The sequence below is a fragment of the Rhyacophila brunnea genome, unplaced genomic scaffold, assembly GCF_057557595.1.
Source record: "Rhyacophila brunnea isolate RB1 unplaced genomic scaffold, BYU_Rbru_1.0 scaffold_4, whole genome shotgun sequence".
NCBI lineage: Eukaryota > Metazoa > Arthropoda > Insecta > Trichoptera > Rhyacophilidae > Rhyacophila > Rhyacophila brunnea.
In genome coordinates, this window is record NW_028233068.1 from 36450972 (window position 1) to 36470435 (window position 19464).

General features: G+C 33.4%; 1 protein-coding gene across 2 annotated transcripts in view; it reads right to left on the reverse strand.

The window, feature by feature from the left end:
• Positions 1-4815: 4815 nt before the first annotated feature.
• Positions 4816-19464, reverse strand: part of LOC147067310 (uncharacterized) — a 34203-nt gene continuing 19554 nt past the window's right edge. The window contains exons 8-13 of one of the 2 annotated variants that reach the window (XM_085954769.1): positions 15456-18244; positions 14070-14505; positions 13863-13980; positions 13546-13695; positions 8790-8937; positions 4816-6041 (exon numbers count right to left, since the gene is read on the reverse strand). In XM_085954769.1, coding sequence (XP_085810895.1) covers positions 5999-6041; positions 8790-8937; positions 13546-13695; positions 13863-13980; positions 14070-14505; positions 15456-18244 — 3684 coding nt within the window. In that variant the 3' untranslated portion in view covers positions 4816-5998. The remainder of the gene's footprint in view (positions 6042-8789; positions 8938-13545; positions 13696-13862; positions 13981-14069; positions 14506-15455; positions 18245-19464) is intronic. The other variant, XM_085954770.1, reaches the window with a different exon arrangement.

Sequence of the window (19464 nt, forward strand, 5' to 3'; positions counted from 1 at the left end):
GTTCTAGAGTCACCTGGGGATTGTTTAATATAATTTTTGAGTATCTACATAATATAAAACATCAATATTTTTTAGATATCTTTTTGGAATACGGATTATTAATAAATTTTTTCTATTATAGTTTAAATATGTTCTATGTATTACTGTGAGTATTGTGATCTCTATACATTACATTTTGTATATAGTTGAAACACAGGTGGTTATGTTTGCAAAAAAATTATGTATAATTTATACCAAATTTCTTTTGCGGTATGTTATTGGTATAACATGTATACCAAAAAAATTTGGACACCCAATAATGATCACACTAGGCAACATGAACTAATAATATATTTTGTTTTATTTAATTATTTTAATGCTTAGCTTCAGTGCCCTATAATTTTATTAATAAATAATTATCAATCTAAATGAATAAATAATAATTTAAATATTGTTAATAACAGCAGATCAATATTATCATAATTGAGGTGATTACCATGCATTTTTATACAAAGTATTAAAGTACCAAAATAATATTGTTAATAAATAATTAAAGGCCAGTTTCATCGTGTTTCCATTATATCTATCCCCATTTTGTTAACATTCTGACAGTCATGTTTATAATCAACCCGAACTTTAACACCACTGTATGCCGCACTTAAAAAATATGTGCCCACTATTTATTACCATGACAAAATAAACACAACTGCTAGAATAGGTTGTCTAGTGCCGTCGTATCAAAAGAAAAAGTATCGTATCCCAATTGCACCCGTAAACTAATGGTCCGGTCAAGAGTAGTGGAGAGCCTTATTACTTTCCCTCCCCTGGGGGATATGTTGTCAGTACAAACAAGTACATGTAACAAAAGGCTACTCATTGATGAACAACCGTTGTAGATAAAATAATATTCAGTGGTGAATGTCTAAAAAAGTTTCATGAACATTATTTATTTATGGTTGGGTGGAAAATTAAATAACAAATTATTGTTTTATCAAGTAATTTTTATTAAGTATATAAAATATATTCAATTTTCACACTACTACAAACAATGACATCAATTAAAATAATGTCACCAAATTACATAAAGAACTCAAACAAATATAATCAATTTACAGAATAATTCCAGATAATGACTGACCGATCTTATTGTACATTTTTGAAAGAACCCTAATTTATCATAAAAATTAGAACACAACAAAACACATTCTCTATGAAAATTAAAAAACAACACTAGCTATTATTGGTAAGATATGCTAAAGGTAATTAATATTAACAGAAGTCATCTACTACAGACAGAAAAGAGTTTTGAGATTTCATACATTTGTTGAAAATTTGCCTTTTTATTATAACTATGTATACTGGAAATATAAGTATCATGGCCCCCATAAGGGGGGGGGGGGCTGACAGGGCTCTAGCCTGAGGGCCCGGTGAGGCAAATTGACCAAATAAGTGAGATAAACACACTTCACAAATTTTCTTTGATAGAAAAAAGACGGCGCTATTTTCCTTCAATAGTTATTCAAAAATATGTGGTTGTACGATACAATTTTTAATTGTGTATCGATACTCGACAACCCCATAATTCAAATGGATGTATTAAAATATATTTAAAAAAAAACACTAAATATACACATTAGTTCTACTGCGTACACCATTTGGAAAACGCTACTGTAGTGTGTCACACTGCCTTTATCCTTAGCGATAGGTATAGGGGCCCGCTTCAGGATGTGGGGGCCATGATTAGTACCCACACAAAGATATATGTCCGCAATGATAAAATTATTCTGCAAAGCTTATAGTAACTGAGTGTTTTTTTTTCAAGTTTGCAGTGTACACAGAACCAAAATTCACATACTAAAGTATATATTATACTGAAGAATTGTAAGTATTTATCCATTATAAGGCACATAGTAATTTCCTATTCTTGTGCATTATTTGAAATTGTGCATTTATAAAAACTATATTAGCTAACCTACCATTTTCATAATCTTCATATCATACATTAATTTAACAACAATTATCGTGAGAAATCACTTTGTACTGATATTCTGATTCATTCAATATTTAATTTATGGGGTAAATATGTTGTGTTTACCGTTTCCAAGAATGGAGTAGCTTACAATATTTTTATGTAACCATTGAACAATTTAATGTGGCATGTTTCGTTATTCATATTTCACAATAGAACCTGCAGACAACTTAATATGAAAATTGATAGACATATAAAAGGAATTGGGCGATAGCACCTGAAGTTCCCGAACAGTACATCTAATCCTAGTGATTGGTCATGTCGTGGGCCATTGCCGTTTCAAGTAGAAAGCCGATACATTCACATCTGGTCCTACTTTTTCTGCCCCTCCCATTGTTGTCTATGGATGACCTGTCATTGTTCTATAGAGTGCTCATACTGACGCATCTGTCGTGTTCACACAGGGAATTGTTTGATTTGGATAGACGAGTTACATGATAAATAATATACTAGCATTAACACACCTTCTACAAATGTAATGCATAGATCAATGCTACATATTTTTTGGAAATCAATATTACCACCGGTTTTTGTGTGAAGGACTAGTCTGACTCTGACAGCTGATGAATAACATGAATGTATACTATTTATAAATAACACTGATAGTTTAATATATTTGATTTAATTTTTTATAATTCAATTTGAAATGAGAAAGGGCAAATCAATATGTCGAGCAATCTGGGATCTGATTTTGACAGCTGAACAGTGGAGCACTCGTTGCTTGTGCAAAAAGATATGCTCAGGCTTTATTAATCTAAAGATGGCGTTGCGTGGGCATATTTACTTCATGCTAAGTGGTTAGATACAGGAGCACCATTACAAATGAGTGCATTACATGACATACGCCCCATATTCTTCACAGATTTTTTTTATAATTGTACATAAAATAAATGCACTTTTACAAGTTAATTCTTATTTAGCACATGTGACCTATTTTAGAATTAATTTTAAATGTGTAACCTGCCGCTTTTATAACTCAACATTTATTTTCATAGATATTAGCATTAGTTATACATTAATTACACATCTCAGCCTTCAGTGAATGTAATTTGATATCAAAATATATGCCCTGTGACAGATACTTAATTAATGACATCTAATACTCAAATACCGTAGATTTGAGAAGAAAATAATGCTTATGGATAGTCTGATGTCAACAAAATGAATTTAGAATATTATATTATAATATCAGTGTACAGTTTGATTTTCTAAAATCTAAAAACCAATTTTCGTTTCATAAAAATCACAACCAGACTCATTTTTCATAATACAAAATCTTTTTAAGATAAATTTGTTTTTGTTAGCACTAAAAAGTAGAATAAATTACAATTAGCTATATTCTCTCAAAGGTAAACAAGTTGATTCTAATATGTAGCAGCGCTTACTGTGATTATCGTAATACCTACAATTACTTTTTTTAACTGTCAAGTTACCTACTATCAACTAATATACATAATATTATGGTACAATGGTTTTTGATAAGCAAAATACAATTCTTGAATAATGTGAATTATTAAAATTATCAAAGTAATTGTCCAAAATTATTCTGTAAATTCGGATATACTCGTATCATGTGACAGTTGAAAAAAGATACAATATGCAATGGTAATAAAATATATTAATTTTCCAGAGATTAGTAAATCTATCTATATATATATATATGGTGATTAAATTATGTGTATGTAATAGATGGAACATTTGTGTGAAATGTCCCAATCGTGCCATTGAAATATTAGGTAGTACCTACAGGCTACTTATTCAGATTGTCTTTCAGTTCAATTATAGTCGTCTCTACTTGAACTTTCCTAAACCTGGGATTTCACTTCTATATTTAAACCCATGAGCTTTCTACGCATATGTAAAATACAGCCATTTTCAATGTACCTACACTAATATGAAGTTGTATATGACACAAAATACAGCTGCATTTTCCATATGCGTTGTTTTCACACAAGCGAAACTACTTTTATATCTTAATTAAACACTATCGAGAGATCTTTTGACCCGCATATTAAATTAATTTAATAGTAATTCTCTATATGCAAATGTCTAAAGCTATATCAAACTCATTTAAACAATAAAGAATAAGGTATCAGCCAAAAATGGTTTCTAAACAACGATTATTATAATATCTTTAACATGAGCAATATTACAGATCGATAATAATAAGAACACAGACTATGAGCATTCGGCAATTAAATAGATGTTGATTCTGTTTGTGGATGACATACATATTACTTTAAAACTGAATTATATTCATATGAGCACTTCAATGATTCTTGTCATCTATGATAATTGATTATTCAATGCATAACAATTATTGAGTGAAGTATTCACAACATTGTTGTTGAGTTAGGTTAGGTAGTCATACTTACTTACATCCTACACACAATGCCTACATAATCAAATAAAGCACAGATGGTTCTTACGATTATGTATATGTTTCAATTATACAAATAACATGAACGAATCAATATGATCGGCAATATTCACCCTGAGCTATCACAAGTTTGTGCTTATTATAATAATGCTTATTATAAAAATATGTTTGAACATTATTATGGCTGAGTTTATATCCAATTGCTATACTAATTCTATATTAACATAATCAATGAAAATCATCCCGACCGTGACCTATTATTTCAGATGAGTCAAACATCATGTAAATATTGGTAAGTCTATGTTGTATGCAAAACATGTTGAGAAGCACATTATCAACAATACTATTTAAAATCATAGAACAAAAATAAATCATTTTTCACACATAACTAATTAATGTCAAAAGATCAAAAATGAAACTGCTTTTCAATTCTAAAAAGAATTTATGAAAAGAAAGTTGTTGGCACATTACTGTCAATCCTCTGCTTTTACAATGTTTTCATAATAAAATTCAAGTTATAATTTTGATTCATCAAAGCAAATGTTAAAAAACTCACTGATATAAATCCATTGCAAATAATTTGTAAAATCATAATCACACATCACACGCCTAAAATTATAACTAAAATAAAAATTATTACACTACATCTTCAAGGCATATACTGTATTGAAATATATAATATTTAGTCGGCTCGCACATTGGAACTCGTCTCGCCTTAGAACGTGTCGAATACGTCGATGTGACGTCATCGTTATTTAACGAAACATATGTTGTTGCGTGTTGCCAAATGGAGCTTCGCAGATCGATCGAATGCAACTGTTTCGTCTGAAAAAAACATCTGGCTGTTGCATTCGACATGTTGCATCCTTCTCGGGCTCTGAGTCGGAGGGTCGAAGTCACAAAGAAACACATACGAATTGGTCATTCCTACACCGGCTCGCCGATCACCGCATTGAAATATCCATAAGTTTCGAAGGCTATGCGCGACTGTCGCTAGATAGATGTGCGAGGTTGTGTCATGCAACACTTGCCGCCCGTTCTCGGAAGTTTTGATTTATGGCGGTCAGACACACAAGGCGAGTTGTGATGTGCAAGCCGGCTTAATGTCAATAATAAAAACAAAAGAATGTTTGACATGTAATTTCATAACAAAGATGCCGAATGGTTCTTTTTATTTGCTATGACTTACCTATCATCACTTGCAACCATAGCAATTGGCAATAAATTATGTAATCTTTTACTACATTGTTTTTTGGTCAAATGAAGTTATATGCCTTTTTACACGTTAAAAAATGCTAAAATTAAGACTATTGCTTTCAAATTTCGCATATTTCGAAATCTGAAATACGCTGCAGGAAAAAATTCCATAAATCAATAAAAGTAATTTTTCCGATGCCTTATATTATTGTCACTTAATTGAAACATTTTTTTTTAAATTTCCATAAAAAAATAGCTTGTTTTAATTCACTCGTCCGCAGAAAATATATAGCATAACAGGCCAAGTGTACTTAATAAACCTTAAATAAATTAATGGCAATAATCTTTCTTTTTTGTACTTGTGTTAATAGATAAGTTAAATTTTAAATATATTTATTTTTTCAGGGTTCAAATCATTTTCTTTGTCGTGTTGACCTTGTCACCTTTACCGGGGAACTGGAAAAGAAATATATTGATTATTAGAAATAGATTAGCACACTATTCTACCGATTCACATGTTTTGATGACGGTTTAAATCCCACTGGCTGTATCAAATTACTATGTTTTTTAATCAATGTGGCTTGGGCCTATTGGGCTGAGTGAATGCTTAACCCTTTGGCTGCTACGATGTTGTGCAAAATCCGGTTGAGGATTGCTACCAATAATTATCGATAAATTAAAGTATTGTAAGGTGTCTAACCACTCTAATTGATTCTGCGAAATCGGAATATTATGAAAACACGTTTCGTAAGTAATTTATCGTTTTGAATAGATAATGAGGCAATTAGATATAGCCCGCTGCATGTGCTATTAAAAGTAATTGACATATCTCTTTCTCGCTCCATCATACGGGCGATCGCGAGAGCAAGCGAAATCCACGATCCGCGCACGGAGTTTTGATTTTTACCAGTTATTGGAAACAATCGGTTGTCTCACACGAAGGATAATACAAAGTAGTGAAATTAGGAAACTACCCGGCCGAAAAGAAATTTTTTGCATGGTGGCCTCGTTAAAAGATTGCGTACAGTATGCGTGATTTGTGAAAAGGGTCTTTATGGTGTTTGTTTATTGGAACATTTAAAATATGTATTAGAAATGATTTTATTTCATTATTTTTTTATACTTAAATGAAACTGTTTTTATATAGCACAAATCCACTTTACTTTAAACACTGAGTTGAGTAAAAGACTTTCCCATTCTTTCAAATGGATAAAATAAAATATTGTCCTTCCACCAAAAATTTGACTGTAAACAAATTTTTACATTGTAAACTGTAATTTGTATTTGGAATTAATGTTTTTACTGTAAAAAGGGTGATTGATGCCATGAAAAAAAATACAATAGTTATAAGTTCAAAACCTACCCAGTAACAAAACATATGAATCGGGTTATATTACACAACAATACAACTAAATAGATGGTAAAACAATGTTTCGTACCACTGGTGCAGTAGTATGTTCCCAAATCAACTTAACATTTCAGCCATGAAAAGCAAAACGACGATCATTGTTAGCATTTCTGGCCATTATCAAAAACAACGATATATCATTGCGTAGCATTCTAAGGGTTAAGGCTATACCTCAGTTGAGGCATGGTCTAAAAAGATTGTGGCCAGGCGATGTGCGGATTGTGCAAATGACGCATGCCGAACGAAATATAATTTGTCATATAAATCCAACATGCGTCCATTTAATGTTCTGTTTATTGTTCTATTAGTAACAGTAATAATAATATATTCATTAACATGTTTTCTTTTTCAAGTAAATGGGAAACGTTTTTTATTTAGTCATCTTTACACTATTTAAGAATTAATACCCCTGTCGCCATCACGAAACAAATTGACGTGTTCACAGCTTGACGTTCGCTCTCCGATTGCCAGCGAGTCCAAAATTTCGTTGCACCTATAGTTGAAAATTATTTGCCGTTTCACTGAACTACTGTCTTAACCAATCCACTGGTACTTCCACTACCCAATAACAAAAATGTTTTTTTGTAACATAGGTATTTATTATTTATGTATAGATGTGGTCAAAAAACGTGGATTCTACAAATTAAACTGATTTTTAATAACATAATTTTCACAAGCTTATTTAACTACAAGACTAATGCATAAATAATTACAATTCGTTTTGCACTGCAGATTCATTTTAACAAACTTCACTAACAAAAACAACAAGCACTTCAAAATGTTATATTCACTCAATTTGCCAATTACATGAATAATATTGCCTGAGCAAATCCTCAATGCTTGCGGGGTGCACAAAATTGTGTTTTCGATAATTGATTTTCAAATGACACGTTAATTACTAAATTAATTAAAAGTGCCCTAGCCATTGTGTTAAAACTTGAATATGTTGTTGAATGGATTATGATATTGTTCAATTACATAATTATATTATACATCGGCTATTTCAAACACGACACATATTCGATTTGCACTGGAAAAATCAAATTCACATAACAATACAAACTTCAAAATATCTGCATATAAAAGACCAAATTCGCATCGGATTAAATCTCAAATTACACTGATTATCGTAAGTATGTAAATTTCTATCAACAAGCAATTCGAAAAACTAAAAAAGCACTTGTTTTATGTATTTTTTGCGGAGGGTTTTGTCTGGGTGGAGTTGTCCGGGCGATGTTGACGAGCACAGGTACGGGTGGATTTGGTTGGGCGGCAATGTCTGGGCGGTTTTGTCGGGGTGCCGGCCGTATAGCATTGAGATCAAAAAAAAATACGTGTTTGTGGACCATTACAGACAGTAAGACGTAATGTTCCAATTTCATTCAATAACATTAATTTGATATTGATTAGTATCAAATATCTGAAAATAACAATGTCATTATTATCAGATATTTGATAGGTATGACTTGATACTTACGAGCACCTACCAAAAATTTCAATAAACTATTCGATATGATTGTATTTTTACTTACCTACCTATTTTCTTGTCTTTACCTTGTATTCTGGTGTATTCATTTAGACATGAATTTGATCTCAATACTATACCGACATCTGCATACTTACAAATTTCCGGACCATTATTTCAATCAAGTTCTCTTTCGACACCTAGTGTTTGTTTATCAACATTGTTGTTGCCAGATGTAATTAATTCCCTATAATGTATATTTGATCAATACGAAAACCAATAATGCTATTTAGATGAATTATATTGGAAAGTATGGTAATAAATGTATTACATTTTGCTGACAGCGGCAGATTTATTGCTGGTTTTCTTGACTGGAATACTTTTAGCCACAACTTTGACTGCAGAAACTTTCTCTGAAGTGTTGGCCTTTTTAATCTTGGGCTGCACCACTTCCGCTTCTGATGCTCCGCGCTTTCTCTCTGCAATAATTATTAATAATATTTTATACTTATTTACAAAGTTCAACTGGTGGTCATTATTTGTGAAACCTACACCAAATTAAATTGTCCAATTTCAACTCTGTGACACCAAATAGAGTGCATAAATAAATAAATTTTAAAAAATCTCAAATTACATTAAAATTTATTGTTTATAGAGTTGCTGCAAACCGCCAATTGTTTCAAAACTATTATAATAAAGTTATACCACATAAACGAGTATTCAATTAATAAATTAAATTCCATTAAGTACCCCCCCGCCTCAGTCGATAGTATTAATATCATTAATAAATTGTTTATTCTGATTATTTCAAAAAAATTTCTCCACGGATATCAAATAACCTGATACAGTAAAACCGCGTTAATAAGAACACGAATAATTCGAAATTCGCCTTAATTCGAAATTTTCGTGAAATAAAAGTCTCTTGAACATTATTTTCATATAAAACCATAATTTAATTCGAATTTCGTGATTCGAAATTAAGTCCTGACATATAAAAATATTCAATAAATCGTAATAAAGTACACTATTTCATGAGCCAGTCATTGAAAATTGTGACAGACTTTTCTTAAAACATCATAAATTACTTATTTTAAGAAGGTAATAAAAATAATCCTGACATGTTATGTACCAATTAATACACACGGAACTCGAAATTTGGTAGGCACATCTATGATCGTAAACGATATTAATGAAAATCAAAAAAAAAAAAATTTTTCAAAATTTTTATATTTTTCCTCCATACATTTCATAATTCGTAATTCGATTTTCTTTTTAATTTTCGGTCCCATGGAATTCATATTATTAACGAGGTTTTACTGTAATATACACCGCAATAATAATGATTTTTCCAGGGTGAGCAGTGAGCCTATTGCCCACATACATTTCTTCATATCACAGAGTCAAATTACTCACTATGATGAGTTTTGAATGATATGTATTTGGTTTTATGAAAGTTACCGCTGAAACCAAGCTTTGCAGAGATAATTTGTTGCAAATGGAACCGGAATTATCTGAGCTATAGCACTCAGTAAGGATTTTGCACAAATTTTGTTTTCAATGTATTGTCACAAGATGCAGTGTCAGATTTAAGCTTCAGGGGACCCTGGGCAACATATTTGGGCCCCCGAAAACAACTTTAAATAAATTAAAATGTAACCTTCGAATACTTTTTTCCTTTTTGATTACAAAATCACCATCATTTCATCAAAAGCTATTTCGAGGTCTAGTGACATCAATGCAAGTAAACTTAATATCAATAGACTTTGAGCAATGATCTTGTATAAATAATTTTACATTCGTGATACCGTGACACCATGACACTATAGTAATTAACTGGAGGTATGTATACAGAGAAAAAATCTCAAAGAAATATAAATGTTTGGAAAAGTATTACAAAATTTTGAACTTTTTGATGTTCTATTGAATTTCATTCAAAATTTGTACAAACTTATCCACCAACCTGACTAACTATTGATTACATTTATATGGATTTTTTTAATGATCTCGATGATTTTGATTTTTTGTTGATCAGCGATTGGCCGTTCGGCGGACAGTGGGAGAGACGTGCAGTCATTTGATTTAGACTCCGTGTGTAATATTAAGATTGCCTGGATTAATTGTTTTTTTACGAAAAGCCTGCAGATGCGTGGCATACACTTATATCATTGATAAGTAAATAAAATAATTATTTTGAAAGATATCTTTGAATAATAACTAAATATTTTTTCTAATTTATACACTTATATCATTACATAATATTACACTTACTCTTGCGTAAGCGCATTCGGCGGAGCGTTGAGCGGCGCACACAACTCAAACGTATAACCGTGTGTGAAAATGTTCGTAGACAAAGTCTTTTTTTTGGTTATACGTTTTGAGTTGCGCGCGCCGATCAACGCTCCGCCGACTTCGCCCACGTAAGACGCCCAGTTATACATAACTTATTCCTGACCTATTTATATGAAAATAAATGCACCATAAGAATTTCAGATACCCCAGATGGATCAGTCTGTTCACTTTCACATTATTTCAAATGTTTGTTTGATTGAAGATATTAGTAAAATTACAAAAATGTCACTAAACAACTCCATTTTTGCACTCGAATAAGGAAGCATCCAATTTTCCCAGAACAAAAATGATATAAAATTGTAATTAATTAAGATTTAATAGACAAAAAATCATGGTTTATCAAAACATTATGATATTATGTATTCTTACAATTGTATCATCTGTGCATTACGGAACTAGCGCGTCCATAAACATCCAAAGTCTATTCATCACAAAGCACCCACCAAATTGTAGTGAGACATTCCCAGGTCTTCTTTATCATAATGTTTGACCCGTATAATCTCATAGATTTTAGAAGTCCTTTGAATTGAGATGAAAAATGATTGAAAACTCATCTTATTTTTTGCTTGTGAATAGAATTTTCTATTTATACAAAATGAAATGTGAACACCGAAAAAAACCATTGAAGACTACAAATAGCTTTCAGCAACATTTCAAAGAAGGATTATATTAGTAGATATTACAAAATAATGTCACTCACTATAAATGCAAGAAATTATTCAAAAGAGCCAAACATAACTGGTGAAAGATATCAAGAACCGCCTATATATACACTATACAGCGATGATGAGCAACCTTTCCTTTTATGAGGGCCAGATTAAATACCAAAAACATTTTGGGGACCGCATTTATATACATTTATATTTTTTTTAGCATAATTATTCAAATCAATTATTTAATAATATAAAATCTCATTCTTCTGACATATATAAATAACTTTTTAAATGAACTTGAATTTTTTATCTTACAGTTACCTATTATATTTTTATTATTCATATTGATAAACTTTTTGATTCTTTGAGTTTTCTCAATGTGTAGAAGATTTTTTTCAATAAGTTCATATTGCTGATGTATTTTCTTATTAGAAAAAACTGTCAATTCTTGGAGGAAATGCATTGTATTAATTAAAATTAGTTATTAAAGAAATGCATCAGTAGCCTGATGCTGAGTACCTCCGCTACATGGAAATACATTGGAACATGTATAATATGTCTGAGAGCGATTGAAGACACATATCCACATTCCAATGTACTTCCATGTAGCGGAGGTACTAAACATTTACCCACTAACCAAATATTTTTTTCAAAATTGATTTTTTTACCCAGTCACTCAAAAGGTTACCGAAAACTGATGTAGATAGTGTTTAAAATTAAATTAAAACCTAAGTCTAAGTCATATTAGATAATAGTCAAAAAATATTAATCTATTTTTTAAATACACATCTAAAATTATGCCATTAAACCATAAGTACACAATTTTAAATACAGTCGAACTCGGTTATTACAATCTCGGACATAGCAAGATCTCGGATGTAATGAAGAAACATTCGTTGACATTTGATTTATGATTTTATCCATACATTTATTCACTGTTATAACGAGCAACTTATCGGATATACCGAGCTAAAATACTGTTAATGTGTCGATCGCTTAAAAACATTTTGACCATAAGTAATAAAATCCGATCCGACAGGATGCCGCCGGGGACGGATTACATTTATGACACTGTCTAACTGTTGTTTTCGCCGCCGACAATAATGAAAAAGTATCCACGCACATGGTTGAAAAATCCAAGGTTTGTGAATTCCGTAGGTACCTACCAGCATTCATTGCAATAAACAACTTCTTTTGTAGTTTATGAAGGCCATGCTTGTTTCGGGAATTTTCATGATGGTTTTCAGATTTTTTATTTTCAACTTTTTTTGTTATGTGACCGCTCATTTAAAAATACCTATTCTCTGATTTAACGAGTACCGTTTATAACGAGCAAATTCAGTCGGTCCCATCTTCCTCGTAATAACCAAGTTCGACTGTATTTTATAGATAGAAGAATATTTTTTATCGTCAATTGTTTAGTCTAAGCAGGTCTTGACGAATTATATAATTAACATATTAATAATAAAATGTAAAATGTTGTTTTGCATATTACAATACGCATTCACTTACGTATATTTGTCTTACTAAGGTTAAAAACATAAATTAATTATATAATACAAAAATATTTGTCAGCTGTGAGATTCGAAGAAGTTAATATTTATACCGTAAACAAGCGGTCACCCATTGTTTAGTCTAAGCAGTCTTGACGAATTATATAATTAACTATTAATAAAAAATGTCAAAATGTTATTTTGCATATTAAAATACCTATTTACCTATGTATATTTGTCATACTAAGGTTAAAAATATAAATTAATAATAAAATATTTAAATATTTATCGACATTGGGATTCAAACATTCGCAGTTAATATTTATACCGTAAACAAGCGGCCACCCATCCAACAAGTATCCACGCGCAATGTTGCTTAACTTTGGTGATCGAACGAGAAACGTCAGGCATTCGGCTGGTAACATTATGCGTTACAATTGAAATTTGTGCACAGAATTTTATTTTAATAGTCGCGGCGAGCGGTAAAACATATTATACATGTTAAAAATAATCTTGGATCGCAGAAAATTATCTCAAGGGTCATATGCGGCCAGTAGGATGCCCATCACTGATATAGATCTTTTGAACTCACTTCTAGTGGTGGTCGTCTCCTCTTTGGGTGGTGTAGTTTTATTTTTAGCCAGATTCTCTTTCTTTGTTGCAGTTGATGTTGATTTTGCATTTGTTTTCTTCACTACTACTTTACTTCTGGTGGGCTTTATCACTTTCACAGGGGACATTTCTAAAATACAAATATTATACAGTAAAAAAAAAATTATTCTACATGCTTCCTAATCCGTTTCCCTTCCAATTACCGACGATTGGAAGCCGTTTTGTATTTCTCAGATTAGAACATTTGTTTATTTTCTTATATCTAATTTGCAAAAACATTATTCATTCACAACAAACCTTTGATATTGGCAGCCTTATTGCTGCGGGTCGATCTCGATTTCACCACTTGAACATTTGTTACGGGTGAAGTAATATCTGGTGCAAAGGTGACTTTTTTCTTACTTTCAGCGGGTAGCTGAAATATGAAAAATAATTAACATGGAAAGAAAAAGGCTGTAACTATCAGTGTAAATAATAGATGAGAATTGAAAAAAGTATACATACAGTAGCTTTCTTAACAGTCGCTTTCACTGAAGGTTTTTTCCCAATTGAAGTCATCGGCCTTCCTCGAGTCTTTTTGACAATTTCAACACTGTCCACCGATTCCGTCTGTTTAACTGCCACTTTCTTTGATCGGGTCACTTTCGCACCTTTTGCTGGAATATTTTTCGCTGTAGACGTATCTTTAGCTTGTTTTGCAACTTGTGACTTTTTCCCCCGAGTCGATCGGCTTATCGGTTCTGCTTTAGGACTCGGTTGTCCAGTGCCCGCTTCGACTATCTTTTTCTCTTTCTTCGGTGCTCGCTTATTTGCAGCAACTTTCTTAACCGGACTCGCCTGCTTTGGAGAAGATTTGACAGGACTCAGTTTCGGAGAAATCTGGATTTTCTTTTTTTTTGCTGGGATCTGTTTCACAGCTTTTCCAGATGACCTCTTGCCTCTGAAAAATTGTGTATTATGAAAATAAATATATTCCTACAAAGACAAAGGCAATAAGAATGTCAGCGACAATGGCACAATACGATTATGTATTAAAAATATCGCATTTAACACTACTAACAAATGTCATATTTCACATCTAAAATATTGTAAATTAAAAATTAAATTACTTTTAATACATTCAATTACATTTCTTTCTATAAGTATGCCAGCCGTGTCCAAAGTTTACAGCGTTGTTGATTAGGGTGCTGATGCATATTCAGGCCACAAAGTTGGTGGACAAACTTTTACTTTAGCAAGTGTGTGTGTCCAACAGAATTAAATTTGTAGTCATTCTCCAGTTTAGGTTGAATATTAGAATCGCATTTTTCATTCTTATTTTTAGGTTTGTTTGTTAAAATACGTAGGTTGCTTTGTACATCTTTTTTCGTACAACCAATTTGAATGATTTTTTAATACTTTACATTTTCCTGCTTTTTAAATTGTTTTTTGTCAGTTCCTTTAAAAATGTAAAATCAGGGTTTCACTGTAATTAACCCATTGGAGAAAATCGGCGCAAATTTGGCCGCTGTTGACTTGTGTGTGGTGATTCTGGCCTCGGTAAAAATGTTTTATTTTTAACTTTTAGATATTTTTAAAACCCTATAAATTTACCAACATATTTAAAAGAATGAGTGTTTCAATACCTACACAAGTTTTGAAAAAATATTTAAATTAATCATATAATATAAGTTGTGCACTTTTAGTAAACTCTTATTAAATTTACTACAAAATTTGACCTGGCGGATGGTCCACTTTTTTCTCTTGTTCTGTCTGTCTCCAATGGATTAATTTTTTTTGAGATTTCTATCAAACATTTCCATTATTTGGCGGTGTACCTATTTTGCGCAGTAGGTAGTGGAAACCAGCTGACTTCTAAATAACTATACAAAATAATAAATCAGCACTAACCGTAGAGACTCAGTTTTGATCGGAGATGCGGCAGGATCACTCTTGGATAGCGAAAGAATGGGTGACAAATGTCGGATGTTGATAACGCTCACATTAACTGAAGGTTTTTTCCTTCGGTTAGCGGGAGTCGACTGTCCTAAGATGGACAATTCTGTCGGGTCATTGTCTTTCTTGGTGTTTTTTTTTAATGCAGCCTCAACTTTAGAGACCTCAAATGAAAAAATGGTCCTGTCGATGGTGAGTTGCCGCCTTGACCTACTATTTTGAGAATTATTAGCACTGTCCACTGCCAAAATTGTAGATGTCTCTGTGTATTTTGTATCTTTTTTAACAGAACTTTTGGAGACATTTACAGATTTAGCTGTCACATTGAATGATGACGACTTTTGAGAGTTCACAGAGCTGAGTCTTCCTTTAGAATATGTTCTGACGGGGGTGGTCCCTGTGAAAGAATCAAACATATTTTCCGAAATGCTCTTCTCAGCTCTCGTAGGTGATAAAATCCTTGCAGAAGCGCCAACAATACCTTTACCTTTCGCATCGGTCTTGGGAGAATTTCTTGAAACACAGGAAGTCTCAAATATTTTTTCCAGTCCCGAAATATTACCCAAATTATTGGCAGGCGACCTCGCCACCTTCGGTGTGGAAAATATTTTTTTAATCCCAACGACACGCGTCAGATCATTCAGTGGCGATTTTTGTTTACCTTTCGAAGTAAACAAAGTTTTCACGGCGCTAACATTTACCAACTCATTCTTGGGTGACTTTTGAACTCTGCCGGGTGTTTTTAAAAGTGCTTTAACGCCCGCCACACTTGTCAAATCATTCCGAGGCGATCGATTCTTCGATCCGAAAAGAGACTTGACTCCCGCGACATTGGTGAGGTCATTACGCGGAGATTTTTGAGTATTTCTTGGAGTCTTCAGTAATTGTTTGACTCCCTTTACATCGGACAGATCGTTCTTCGGGGACCTCGCTTTTTTTTGGGGAGGGTTATAAAATGACTTTACGGATACTATGTTCAGCAAATCATTTTTGGGTGATTTTTGTTTACGAGCTGGAGAACTGAATAGTTTTTTGACTCCATCGAAATTAATCAAAGCATTCTTAGGAGATTTCTGCACTCTAGGAGTCTTCGCGATGGTATTTGTAGAAGTCTTAGTGGACTTAACGGAAACTTTCCTTTCACCGAGGGAATTATTTCTTCCAGGGGATGCGACTTTCTTATTGAGAGAATTCGGGATCGGACTGACGAACATCTCAGAAGAAACGTTGGGTGTTTTCAAATTTCCTGAATTGATAGAAATGTCAGAAGTCTTGCCGGACCTTCCTCTCTTCTTTGAACTGTTCAAGAGTTCAAAGGAAGCGTCTCTGATGCCAGCGTCCTCAATGTCGTCTAACCTGAAAGAGGCGTTGTACTGCCGCATGCTCTGTGATAATTTTCTCTTCACGGGACTGGCAAACAGTTCTTTGGCAAGGTCTGGCAGATCTGTCAAATGATCGATGATAGTTTTTCGAGATGTGGACTTTTTGGCAGTAGAATGCTTTTCTTTCAACACCTCGGGGATCAACTTCATGGTAGTCTTCGGAGTGATGACGATTTCATTGTCAGTACAGGGAGCGTTGACATCCGTTCCGCCCGAACTGTTTGAAGCTTGATCTGTCGACATGTCCCCTCGCCTTGATTTTCTGGGAATCGAGAGATTCATTGAATTCGATTTCCGAACGTCCACTTTCGTCTTCACTACGCCTCGCAAACTTTTCCTGGAATTTGACTGTGAGAAAGCAGAGGATTTTCTCGATATCCTTTCACCTGGAGATTTTTTCTCATCTTTAGCAGTACTGGACAGTCGTGAGGCAACAATGTTCGCCTCCATCAGTACATAAGGTTTACCGGCGACTTTTGGCGTGGAAGCCTGCATCTCAAAAAGTTTACCCAAGTTAGGAGTGGTAACAATGGTTTCTTTCTTAGACTGCACAGCGGGAGTCTGAGGCGATCTCACTTTGGGGGATACGATTGGCGAAAAACCCATAATGTTACCCTTTGTTACGGAATTCTTTGGTGAGGTTTTCTTCTGCACTTCCAGGGAGTTTTGCTTGCTCTTCGGAGTGACAAACCCGATCGATTCAGACAAGAATTTTCTTCCGGATTGGCGAGGCGATGCAGACGTACATGTGCCAGTACCGCATGATGAAGATTGACTCGAGGACGAGTCGTTCATAAAAACTGTTGACAAGTCAATATAGGATTCTTCTGAATCGAAAAACATATCAGATTTATTCGGTGTCACTCTCGAATTGTTTCCTTTGAAACTAGTATTAAACGAATATCTCATACTTTCATCTTCATCGTCATCAAAATTGGCAGACGCATCGGAACGATTGAACCCAATAAACATATCTTTAGCCAGGCTGGATCTACTGGATCGCACAGATCTATTAGGTGAATCGACTTTACTGGTTATAGAACTCGGACGGCCTATTTCCATTACCTCTACAGTAGGAGATTCAACATTGGACAGATCAAACTTGATAGTACCAGACTTTCTTCCACTTCTCCGTGATTTCGAATCAGGAGACTTTAGAGCCGACTTCAAATTGATTTGTGAATTATTTAAAACATTGAATGCCGTTCGAATTGATGATATTAAACTGCTGTCGGCTCTGGCCGCGGTTGAAGATTGTGTCTTGCTATCGGTGTATGGTCTTTTTTGTGGTTGATTAACAGATGACTTCTTTCCTGATTTTGGTGTGAAAAATTCGACAGATTTTTGTGATGTCGATGTGGTCTGAAAAAAGATATACAAAATAAATAATAAAGAAAACAGATTACTTTATAATATGACAAAAAATGTGTGCAAGAATGGACCCAAACGAACTGACAACCGGATCCAAGTCGAGAGATCCGCGTGGTTGGACAAATGCTAGTTTGTTGACTGGAAAATTAAAAACCAGTAGATCAGGCGGAATACAGGAATGACATCAGAAATCTTTTCAATACCTACGACTGCTGAAATTAATGTATGATCTATCGACTGTGTGGCATCCAATGTTTCACCTGATGATAAAATGTGGGAAGAACAGTGTAACGTTATTTATAACCGCTATTAAGTATAAATATGTTACTAACTGGCAATAGAAATTAAATTAATAAAAGAAGTCAACACCAGATGAATTTGAGATACAAATTACCCTATCCATCATGGAGGACGCCACGCTCCATCCGACAGCGTGGCGGAGTGAAACGGAGCACAGATGATAACTAGTCGACCGCCTCCCAGCATCGTCCGCGTAGAAGTGACGTCATCGATCCATATCGGAAATCGTCTCGTTCAAGGCATATATAACAATATACCAATATATATATAACATATATACAAGGCACATAAAAATATTCCAAGTTACCAACACTGCCGTGTTTTGCGTTGTTTTCGGTATTGCCAGTTAGTAACGTATTTATACTTAATAGCAGTTATAAATAACGTTACAATTGCATAGGTCGGTCGACTATTTTAGGAGTCAGTTAGTAACGTATTTATACTTAATAGCGGTTATAGATAACGTTACAACAGTGGTGGCAGAAGGGAAAGGTTGATGAAAAAAAGGGACCCTATAATGTATGTCCTCAGGAAAACCACGCTGGTTTCCTATCTGGACAAAACTGCACTTTTTGAGGAGATTGCCAAATTTGGCATACATCATGTTCATCACCAACGTTTGGGAAGGAGAGACATCTGACATTCAACCCCAACAAAATAGCGACCATGTTTCCCAAATTACCCCATACATACAATTTAAATAAATTTAATATGTACTTCCAAGTTAGGTATGGGGAGGTTTTGTATGGCGGCAAGTGAGAGACCACAAATTTTTTAGCAAAAGTAAACCTTATTATTTTTATTTTTTTAAATATCGTCGATGCACATCAAATATGGTCTATGTGACTCTGAGTACATTCTGAGAAAATCGATAAAAACCGTTTAAAAAAAAACGGAATGGAAAATAACAC